Raw genomic sequence first — 12,367 nt, forward strand, 5'->3', positions numbered from 1 at the left:
GAGCCCTGATTCTGCGGGCAGATATCGGAGGATAAACGGCGGCGGGAGGGAGCCTGGCCGTGGGGATCCTATACCGACGGTGAGTGACAGCCTCGCGCGCTGCCGACGGGCACAGACTTGCAGACCAGTAGCCTCGGGAAAGGACTTTAGCGCAGCCCCCGGGGTGGAAAACCAGACCGGCGGGGTCGAGCGCACGGAAACCACAGGCCCCCCCGGACAGAAATCGGAGCCCCCCCGGACAGAAACCGGAGCGAAGGGGTCGCACCTGCGAACCGCAGCCCCGAGGGTGGGAACCCAGAGCTGCGGGGTCTTGCACGCGCGAACTGGGAGCAACCAGCGGTTTTAGAAGCACAAAGGGCAGAGACGGGCGCCGACCTGGAGGCAGGACTGGGGGCGCTGCGGAGGGGCGCACAACCCAGGACGCTGCAGTTTATAGCAGCACGGACAGAAACGGAGACGGTGTGGCCTGGAGAGCTCACTGAAGAGCAGACTGAGGTCTCTCTGCTCTGAGGCAGAGGGTTGGAAACGGTCTCTTCTGCTCTGACTCCCGGAAGAGACGCAGAAAGCCACCAGGGAAAGGCACCAGAGAACAAAACCCCCAAAGACTGATTCCCACTGAGCCCATCCGCCAGCACAGGGGTGCAGGGCCACTCCGCCCAAACAGGGTTGCCTGAGTAACAGCGGGGCAGGCCCCTCCCCCAGAAGACAGGCTGGGAAAACAAGAGGCCAGCAACCCTAAGGTCCCAAGAAAACAGGTGCATCTTGCTTGGGTTCTGGTCAATAATTTGGACTCTATACATTCCCTCAAACACCCATCAACAGAATGACTAGGAGGAGGAGCCCCCAAAATAGACTCAGAGATTATGACTTATGCTGCAGATTTACAAACGGATGCAGATATAACCAAGATGTCGGAGGTGGAATTCAGGCTAGCAATTGTGAAGACAAAGGCTAGAATGGAGAAATCAATTAATGGCAACATAGAGTCTCTAAGGGCAGAAATGAAAGGTGAATTGGCAGAACTTAAAAATGCTATCAATGAGATCCAACCCAATCTAGATAATCTAACAGCTAGGGTAACTGAGGCAGAAGAGAGAATAAGCGACCTGGAAGACAATATAATAGATAAAAAGGGGAAAAGAGGAGGCAGGGAAAAACAACTCAGAATCCATGAAAATAGAATCAGAGAAATAAGTGACACCATGAGGCGTTCCAATGTCAGAATCATTGGAATCCCGGAGGGAGTGAAGAGAGAGAGAGGACTAGAAGATGTATTTGAGCAAATTGTAGCTGAGAACTTCCCTAATCTGGGGAATGAAACAAACATTCGAGTCCTAGAGGCAGAGAGGACCCCTCCTAAGATCAAGGAAAACAGACCAACACCCCGGCATGTAATAGTAAAACTTGCAAATCTTAGAACCAAGGAAACCATCTTAAGGGCAGTTAGGGGGAAGAGATTCCTTACGTACAGTGGGAGGAACACCAGAATAACGTCAGACCTATCCACAGAGACCTGGCAAGACATATTCAGGGTCCTAAATGAGAAGAACATGCAGCCAAGAATACTTTATCCAGCAAGGCTTTCATTTAGAATGGATGGAAAGATGCAGAGCTTCCACGACCGGCAGAAACTGGAAGAATATGTGACCAGTAAGCTGGCCCTGCAAGAAATATTAAGGGGGATTCTATAAAAGGAGAAAGACCCCAAGAGTGATCTACAACAGAAATTTACAGGGACAATCTATAAAAACAACGTCTTCACAGGCAACATGACGACAATTAATTCATATCTTTCAATAATCACTCTCAACGTGAATGGCCTAAACACTCCCATAAAATGGCACAGGGTTGCAGATTGGATAAAAAGACAGGACCCATCCATATGCTGTCTACAAGAGACTCATTTTGAACCTAAAGAGACATCCAGACTGAAAGTGAAGGGATGGAGATCCATCTTCCATGCCAGCAGACCTCAAAAGAAAGCTAGGGTAGCAATTCTTATATCAGACAAATTAGATTTTAAACTTAAGTCTGTAATAAGAGACACAGAAGGACACTATATCATTCTTAAAGGGTCTATCCAACAAGAAGATCTAACAATTGTAAATATCTATGCTCCCAACATGGGAGCAGCCATCTACATAAGCCAACTGTTAACCAAAATAAAGAGTCATATTGATAATAATATGTTAATTGTAGGAGACCTCAATACTCTACTCTCAGCAATGGACAGATCATCTAAGCAGAAAATCAACAAGGAAACAAGAGCTTTGAATGATACATTGGACCAGATGGACCTCATAGATATTTACAGAACATTCCACCCTAAAACAACAGAATACTCATTCTTCTTGAGCACACATGGAACTTTCTCCAGAACAGATCATATACTGGGTCACAAATCAGGTGTCAACCGATACCAAAAGACTGAGATTATTCCCTGCATATTCTCAGACCACAGTGCTCTAAAACTGGAACTCAATCACAAGAAAAAATTTGGCAGAAATTCAAACAACACTTGGAAGCTAAAGACCCCTCTGCTCAAGAATGTTTGGGTCAACCAGGAAATCAAAGAAGAACTTAAACAATTCATGGAAATCAATGAGAACAAAAACACATCGGTCCAAAACCCATGGGATACTGCAAAGGCGGTCCTAAGGGGGAAATACATAGCCATCCAAGCCTCACTCAAAAAAATAGAAAAATCCCGAATTCACCAACTAACTCTACACCTTAAAGAACTAGAGAAAAAGCAACAAACGATGCCTAAGCCACGCATTAGAAGAGAAATAATTAAAATTAGAGCAGAAATCAATGAATTATAAACCAGAAACAAAAAAAAAAAAAGAACCCAGATATGGACCCTCAACTCTATGGTCAAAAAATCTTTGACAAAGCAGGAAAAAACATGCAATGGAAAAAAGACAGTCTCTTCAATAAATGGTGCTGGGAAAATTGGACAGCCACATGCAGAAGAATGAAACTCGACCATTCTCTAACACCATTCACAAAGATAAACTCAAAATGGATGAAAGACCTCAATGTGAGACAGGAATCCATCCAAATCCTAGAGGAAAACATAGGCAGTAACCTCTTTGACATCGGCCACAGCAACTTCTTTCAAGATACATCTCCAAAAGCTAGTGAAACAAAAGGAAAAATGAACTTTTGGGACTTCATCAAGATAAAAAGCTTCTGCACGGCAAAGGAAACAGTCAACAAAACAAAAAGGCAACCCACAGAATGGGAGAAGATATTTGCAAATGACACTACAGATAAAGGGCTGGTATCCAAGATCTAAAAACAACTTCTCAAACTCAACACCCAAAAAACAAATAATCAAGTCAAAAAGTGGGCAGGAGATATGAAAAGACACTTCTCTGAAGAAGACATACAAATGGCTAACAGACACATGAAAAAATGTTCATCATCATTAGCCATCAGGGAAATTCAAACAAAACCACATTGAGATACCACTTTACACCAGTTAGAATGGCAAAAATGGACAGGGAAAGAAACAACAAATGTTGGAGAGGTTGTGGAGAAAGGGGAACCCTCTTACACCATTGGTGGGTGTGCAAGTTGCTATAGCCACTTTGGAAAACAGTGTGGAGGTTCCTCAAAACTTTAAAAATAGAGCTACCCTATGACCCAGCAATTGCACTCCTGGGTATTTACCCCAAAGACACAGATGTAGTGAAAAGAAGGGCCATATGCACCCCAATGTTCATAGCGGCAATGTCCACGATAGCCAAACTGTGGAAAGAGCCGAGATGCCCTTCAACAGATGAATGGATAAAGAAGATGTGGTCCATATATACAATGGAATATTACTCAGCCATCAGAAAAGATGAATACCCAACTTTTACATCAACATGGATGGGACTGGAGGAGATTATGCTAAGTGAAATAAGTCAAGCAGAGAAAGTCAATTATCATAGGGTTTCACTTATTTGTGGAACATAAGGAATAGCATGGAGGACATTAGGAGAAGGAAGGGAAAAATGGGCAGGGGGAATTGGAGGGAGAGATGAACCATGAGAGACTATGGACCTGAGAAACAAACAGGGTTTTAGAGGGGAGGGGGGGGGGATTGGTTAGCCGGTGATGGGTATTAAGGAGGGCACGTACTGCATGGAGCACTGGGTGTTATACGAAAACAATGGATCATGGATCACCACATCAAAAACCAATGATGTATTGTATGGTGACTAACACAACATAATAAAATTAAAAAAAAAAAAGAAGAAGCACTGCATATGAAAGATTATAGAGTGATTAGCATTCTGGCAAAAAGTTAGGAAAAGGAAACAAAGAATATTAAAGGAATCGTGGAGAAATAAATTAATAAAGCAAATATTAAAGAATTGTAACAATTAAAATATTTTTTACATTTGAAAAAGTAGAAGACAATGTAGAAAGATCTATATGGACAATGTGACAATCCTTTGGGATACAAAAATATTTCTTTGTGGTTTGATTCGTATAAGCATATTTCACTTTTGCAATTAAAAATAGATTAGAGGTAGGCAAACAAGGAATATTCTGACTTTTGCAGATTAGCTAGAAAGTGTCAATTATATTGACTATTTTTCCAGTATCTCACGAAATATTGAAAAATTGATTAACATAAATTTTTTTTTTAAGATTTTATTTATTTATTTGACAGAGAGAGAGACAGTGAGAGAGGGAACACAAGCAGAGGTAGTGGGAGAGGGAGAAGCAGGCTTCCCGCGGAGCCGGGAGCCCGATGTGGGGCTTGATCCCAGGACCCTGGGATCATGACCTGAGCTGAAGGCAGTTGCTTAACCAACTGAGCCACCCAGGCGCCCTAACATAAAATTTTTTTAAAAATTGATCATTCAGTAATTCAAAATTAGTGTCAAACTCCAAAATGCAAAAAATACACAGGCATTGCTTCTGAGCTCAAAACAATGAGGCTAGAAACTAGAATTTAAAAATGACTGAAAGATTAGCTATTAGTTGTTTGATTTTTTAATTTCTTCAGTTATAAGTATCTTTAGGTTTTTGTGTTCTTGTCAATTTTAGAAACTTTTTTTTTCTAAAAAATAATCTATTTGAGGGGCGCCTGGGTGGCTCAGTCGGCGAAGCATCTGCCTTGGGCTCAGGTCATGATCCCAGGATCCTGGGATCAGCTCCCTGCTGAGCAGGGAGTCTGCTTCTCCCTCTCCCTCTGCCCCTTCCTGCTATGCTCTCTCTCTGTTCCCTTTTTCTCAAATAAATAAATAAAATCTTTTTAAAAATCCATTTGGATTATTTGGAATGAAACTAAATGTCATATTGAGTTTTTTTATTGTTTCAGTGTTTTCAATTATATGTTCTTCCTTAATGTTCTATAGTTATAGTTTCTTTTTTTCTTAACATTGCCAGAATTTTATTGTATTTTCTTCAAAAAACTACTTATTGAATTTATTGACAAATTACACTATCATTCTGATTTCTTTTAATTTTTGATGGCTATCTCATTTATTTTCATTGTTTTACTTTTACAAATAATCTTACAGGGAATATGCTTGCCTTGTAACTTTATATCTAGTACTCATATTTCTGAAAGGCAGATTCCTAAAAGGGGAATTAATGAGTCCAAAGCTCAGACATTCTGAATGTTGGTGGATGCTCCCAAATTATCCTTCAAAAAAGTTGTGCAAACTCACACTCCCTCCAACCGTGCATGAGTGAACTTATTTCTCCATACCTCATCAGCACTGGGTACCATCAATCTTCATAATTTTTTCCAGTCTGATAGGCAAAAACATGACATGTCCTATTTAAGTACACAAAATTGATTGGAGGTGGAGGGGGAAGCTTATTGTATAAAAAGAGGCTAAGTGGGGTGCCTGGGTGGCTCATTTGGTTGAGCATCTGACTTGTGACTTTGGCTCAGGTCATGATTTCAGGGTCCTGGGATTGAGCCCCGAGTCAGTCTCCCTGCTCAGCAGGGAGTCTGCTTATCCCTCTCTCTCTGCCCCTCCCCCCATAAACAAAATCTTAAATAAATAGATAGATAGATAGATAGATAGATAGATAGATAGATAGATAGATAAATAAATAAAGGATAAGTTATCCTGGTGAGAATAAAGTGAGCCAGGATATTAAATTTAGAAAAGAGTACACAGGTCAACAAAACTCTATACACAAAAGAGAAAATGGGGAAGCAACCAGAATTGTGGAATTTTTCGTTCTTTTGACCCCAAGAGTGAGTAGGCCAAGAACAGAGTGGGACCTGGATGAAGTTGGGTTGAAGTTTCAGTTCACAGTCTGGCGGCGGAGCCCTACTTAATGATAAGGATAGTACAATGGGGGAAAATCATGTATATAAAGTAAATGATAACGAGGAGGGAGAAAGGGGCTCTAGGATAGTTGGCTCAAGTCCTGGAGCGAGTTTAGGGAGAAATCTGGAAGGAGTGGTGACACGGCCAAGAAGCTCTAAGGGAAGACTGTGAGTTGAGCATAAAAGGGCTACTAAATTGAGCTGGCTGCCCAAGAGCTTCTGTGGATTTTCCCTGGATCGTTTGCTTCCACTGCTAATAAACAGAAGCGCAGCAAGCAGAGGCGAATGGATGTTTTCAACATCCATTTGTACCAACACTTTATAAATATTTGTCCTCTTTCGTAAGAGCTTTGCAATGCTGATGGGGTGGGAGCCACACTCAGCCTCCCACCTTGACCTTTCTGGGCACCATACTGCTCTCTGACATGTGGCTGGGGCACTTTTTTGTTGGCTTTCCTCCCAATGTCACTTTCTTCACACAGCTACTTATTTTCAGCTTTTTATCTCATACTATCCATACCTTAAAAGCTTTTATTTTACCCCCAATTCTCATATTTCCAAGTGAAATATGATTCTAACCCTAAAACAGTCCTTCGTTTCAGGCATTTCGTGGGCACTATGTGTATATGTACATATAACTTGGAGCTGGTCAACAGTCCCTGTTTCCGTTGGGATCAATGAAGACTGGATCGATTATTTTTAAGATCCTCAGTTTCTGGAGTTGGGTTTGGATAGCGTGGTAGTTTTTAGCTTTGGAAATTCCTCCACCTACTGGTTGCCTAAAGTCAGTTTACATTATATGAGGCTTGGGTTGCTTTATGAGTTCTGCCTGTTTTTAAGAACATGTACCTCTTGTGAATGCTGATGCATTTATAAATCGCCTTGAATTCCTAAAATCAAAAATTCTGTTATAAGGAAAATATATCCTTATAAAATATTTAAAAGCTGATGATACATTTCTCAATGCCTTTTAACAACCACTGGAGGGCAGAAAAGCATCATATTCACTCCAAGTTTGGCTAGAGAAAAAAGATGCCTTATTTTATGGGTATTTCTAAAATTTAGTACCAAAATAAAATTATTACTATTATTATTATTATTTTAAGGGGGGAGGGGCAGAGGGAGATGGAGAGTGAGAATCCTAAGCAGGCTCCACACCCAGGCCCAGCACAGAAACAGACCCGGGGCTCGATCTCACTATCTCAATCATGACCTGAGCCAAAAATCAAGAGTCAGACACTTTACTGACTAAGCCACCTACATGCCCCCAAAATCAAATGATTTTTAAATGTAATCTTTTACTTGGTGCACTGCACATCTTTCCGGAAGAAAACTTTGGTGGTAGTTTTATTATTGTTTTCAAATTGTTTTCGACCCCTGTATCAAATCAGACAAACCTTTATTCTGAAGTAGACATTTTAAAGAGCAATTTGCCCATCATGGGGTGACTCTGTCATGTACAATGAGTATGCACTGGTAAAATACATTGATAAACTAAATCTCACTAAAAATGAGAGAAATCACTACTAAAACAACAGATTCATGGCTGCTCAGTTTGCAAGAACTCTCTTTTCCGTTGTGCTAGCAAAACATGGATTCAGACATAGCAAAAGTAATTAGCTACTCTCCTAATACTACGGTCTCTTCTAAAACTCCTTGAAGAATGCACTTATCTCTATCTCCTTACCTTCTCTTCTCTCTTCAATCAACCTTTCACCTTTCATCCCATGGAACTATTCCAGCAAACCCTCAGTGACCTCCTACTGGCCAAATCCAGTTAAGGCTCTTTAGTGAGAAAGATCATAAACCGGCACTTGCTAACCTACACTTAAGAAGAATTTAGTGGGAGGGCACCTGGCTGGCTCAGTCGGTAGAATGTGTGACTCTTGATCTCGGGGTTGTAGGTTTGAGCCCCATGTTGGGTGTAGAGATTATTTAAAAATCTTTTCAAAAAAATTTATTGGAAGGCTATCACAGCCTCTAAAATTAAAGGAAGAAGTGTATATAGCAAGAGATAATCAACAGTCTTATCAGGGATTGATGCTGATATGAAATTATACTATCCCTGGTCACTTGGCTTTTGTTTCCAAATCCCAGGTGGGAGCACCCAATTGGCTGAGCTTGGGTGACAGGCCTACCCCACCAGCAGGCCCTGACAGCCCCACCTCAGCTGCACACATTGGGAGAGGGGTCATCAGGAAGAGGAGATTGGGGTGCTATTACCAAAGGAGGGTGAAAGAGGCAGGGTGGGCCACCACCATTTTCATTCTCCTTGGTTTCTTTATGGCTTCGACACCAGGTATAGCTCCCTTCTCATGGAGAGTCTCTCCTACTCAACCCTACTTTCCTTCCCACCTATTTTTTCTCAGTCTTTTTTTTCCTTCTTCAATATTACCCTGGCCTCTGTTCTTGTGCTTTCTTTTCTTATCATTTCAGAGTTTTCCACCTATTCATCACTTGAAGGACCACCTGCATGCTTAGGACTCCACAATCTGTATCTTTACAGACACACTATAATCAACAGCCAGTACCCCTTGGACACCCCACAGGCATCTTATGGGTCCTGCCTTTCACTATCTTGTGCTTCCTTCTGCCTTCTTTCATTTCCACTCACTCAGGCATCCAAGCCAGAGACGGTGCTGCTTCTCTCACTCTCCCCAAATCCATGCAGTCACCAGACTCCACAAGCTGGCCTTCCTTAATGTCACTCAAATGCCTTCTCTCCTTTACATCCCCCTGCTGCTGTCCTGGCTGAGGCTCTCTCCATCTTATCTAAAAGACAGTCTCCTACCTGGAGTCCCTGCCTTCAATCTTACACCATCCCAACCCAACTCCCACATGGCTACTAGAGAGATGTTTCTAAAAAAACAAATATGACTGAGTTTATCTCCTTCAAAAGCTTTTGCTGTCCGCCAGATAAAGTCCCGAACTCTCTTGTAAGGGACAAAAGCCTTTCCTAATCGGGCCCCTCCCTACTTTTCCAGATTTATCTCTACTCAGTCCATCCCTGACCATAAATACCAGCTTAGCTATTTCCATGAACTTTGTTCATGTTGCACCCTCTCCCTGGAATAGCCTTCCTTAGTGGTTCTTATAGTAAATATTTTCAAGACTTAGCTCGGCTCAAAGTCACCTTCCATATATAACCCTTCCTGAGTCACACCTCTGTCTCCTGGCAAGTAGAACTGGCCACTCTTTCCTTGGGCTCTTTTTTTTTTTTTTTTTTTTTTTTTTTTTTTGCCTATTTTTTTTTTTTTTTTTTTTTTAAAGATTTTATTTATTTATTTGAGACAGAGAGAATGAGAGACAGAGAGCATGAGAGGGAGGAGGGTCAGAGGGAGAAGCAGACTCCCCGCCGAGCAGGGAGCCCGATGCGGGACTCGATCCCGGGACTCCAGGATCACGACCTGAGCCGAAGGCAGTCGCTTAACCGACTGAGCCACCCAGGCGCCCTTGCCTAGTACTTATTTCCCTACCAATCTCTCCCATCTACACTGTAGCTCCTCAACTACAACGACTGGACTTAATTCACCTTTGTACTCCTAGTACCTGGCATAGTATCCATAACTTAAAATGCTCAGGAAAGGACTCTAAACAATCCCTGACTTACGATGGTAGGGCCCCCGCGCTGGGGCCTCGCCTCGCCGCCCGGTTCTCCCCGCGGCGGACGCCCAAGACCGGCCTGGCCCTGCAGCGGAGCCTGCACGCGACGGCGGCCCGGGCTCTCCCGCTCGTTCCCATCGTGCTGGAGCAGACGGGTCGCGGCGAGCGCGCGCGCCTAGGACATCTACTCGCGGCTGTTGCGGGAGCGCATCGTGTGTGCCATGGGCCCGATCGACGACAGTGTCGCCAGCCTGGTTATCGCGCAGCTGCTGTTCCTGCAGTCGGAGAGCAACAAGAAGCCCATCCACATGCACATCAACAGCCCCGGAGGCATGGTGACCTCGGGCCTGGCCATCTGCGACACGATGCAGTACATCCTGAACCCCATCTGCACGTGGTGCGTGGGCCAGGCCGCCAGCATGGGCTCCCTGCTTCTGGCCGCCGGCACCCCGGGCATGCGCCACTCACTCCCCAACTCCCGCATCATGATCCACCAGCCCTCCGGGGGTGCCCGGGGCCAAGCCACAGACATTGCCATCCAGGCAGCGGAGATCATGAAACTCAAGAAGCAGCTCTACGGCATCTACGCCAAGCACACCAAACAGAGCCTGCAGGTGATCGAGTCGGCCACGGAGAGGGACCGCCACATGAGCCCCATGGAGGCCCAGGAGTTTGGCATCTTATTTTTTTTTTTTAAACATTTTATTTATTTATTTGACACAGAGAGAGAGAGAGAGAGCGAGAGTAGGAACACAAGCAGGGGGAGTGGGAGAGGGAGAAGCAGGCTCCCCGCTGAGCAGGGAGCCCGATGTGGGGCTCGATCCCAGGACCCTGGGACCATGACCTGAGCTGAAGGCAGACGCTTAACGGCTGAGCCACCCAGGCGCCCCGAGTTTGGCATCTTAGACAAGGTTCTGGTCCACCCTCCCCAGGACGGTGAGGACGAGCCGGAGCTGGTGCAGAAGGAGCCCGCGGCGGTGGTGGCGGCTGCAGAGCCCGCCCCAGCAAGCATCTGAGAGCTGGACCTCCCCCTCCAGAGGAAAGTCGGGGGAGCCAGGCGCCAGTCAGACGCTGGAGGCACAGCCCTGCCCACCCCTCGCTGCTGAGCCTGGAAGGGCCCCGTGAGGAACTCTGGGTTTGGGGCTGCCCCTCCGGGCAGGTATCTGGAATGAGACACTATGATTTTCAATTAAATCTTTGTAGTCTTTGATCCCCCCAGAAAAAATAAATAAATAAAGAGGAGTAGAATGCCCAGGTGACTAAGGGTCACCCACCAAGAAAGAGCATCAACATCATTGGTCTCTGACCTGGGCACCAGTTTGTAATCAATGAGGAGAAATGCTTTCAAGAGCAACATCAGATGGTACCACTTAAATATTTTATGACCCAGCTCCAAGGAAGTTTGTTGAAAGTGAATACTTGTAAAAAACTATAAGCAGTGATCAACCTTCCTTCTCCTCATGGAAAATGCTGTAGGAGAGAACTTATAAGCTATTCAGTTCACTGACAAGGACAAAAAAGGAAATGTGAAGAACGTTGGAATCCCACCCTGTTTTAGGATTCTTTTGGTTGTAACAGAAACAAAGGAAAAAGGGGCTTACTAGCTCAAGCAACTCTAAAATTCAAGGAGATGGTTTCAGACATCACTGGATCCAAGAGAGAAACAGGTCACAAGAGTATTTTCTTTGTTTCTCCATCTCTCAGTTCCACCTTTCTCTACATTGATTCCAATTTCAGGCAAAGTCATTCACATGGTATCAAAAATGGCCACCAAGAGCTTCAGGGTCACACCATCCTTGCATGTGGCTGGCAGTCTAGTTAACCACTGGCACCTCCTTTCAGATGGCAAAATCCCAGAGACGACTCTATCCCTGATCCTGTGGCTAGGGGATACTCTCGTGTGTAGGGCCAGAGGGCCATAGTCCGTCTCATCAGAACCACAGATTAAGAATGGGAGGAGGTATAGTTCTCCAATGAAATGCTGAATACTGAAAACTGAGTCTATTTTGTGTGGCTCAACTGATACAGAGTTTTGTGAATATTATTCTGTGATGGTTATTATTTTGGGTTATAATCCAAAGAATCTGACTCTGGCTAACAAGGAAAAAAAAAAAAGAATTACAAGAATAATGGGTGACTCACAGAATCAAAGGGAAAGGTGAGGAGGACTCTAAAGTGATTAGGAACCAGGGACAATCCAAGGATCCAGTAACAGAAGCTCACAGATGGTCTGTTTCGACTGATGGGTACCCAACCACTTGCAGTCGCCATTCAAGATTCAAGTTCTACTGAGACAAAAACCCAACTGGCCCAACTGTGAGGAGGAGGGGGCAGGTTGGGAGAACGATGCTCGACAATCCCATTCCCACAAGAATCGAAAGAATGGGGGTGGGACAGTTGAGGGAGCTCCTTGTTGGCGCAAGGGATGGCGATGTCCACACAGCGCAGAGGAGAGTCTGTTTCACGGAGCAA

At 44.3% G+C, this 12,367-nt stretch overlaps 1 protein-coding gene across 1 annotated transcript; it reads left to right on the forward strand.

Annotated features, from left to right (window-relative positions):
• Window positions 1-7,754: 7,754 nt before the first annotated feature.
• On the forward strand, window positions 7,755-10,911 carry LOC118027222 (ATP-dependent Clp protease proteolytic subunit, mitochondrial-like). The gene is given in 4 exon segments (XM_035030440.1): window positions 7,755-7,768; window positions 9,839-10,070; window positions 10,072-10,557; window positions 10,828-10,911. Coding segments are annotated over 4 exon segments (816 nt in total).
• Window positions 10,912-12,367: the final 1,456 nt, after the last annotated feature.

This window comes from Mirounga leonina, unplaced genomic scaffold (genome assembly GCF_011800145.1).
Source record: "Mirounga leonina isolate KUSES-001 unplaced genomic scaffold, KU_Mleo_1.0 Mir_366, whole genome shotgun sequence".
NCBI classification, from domain to species: Eukaryota; Metazoa; Chordata; class Mammalia; order Carnivora; family Phocidae; genus Mirounga; species Mirounga leonina.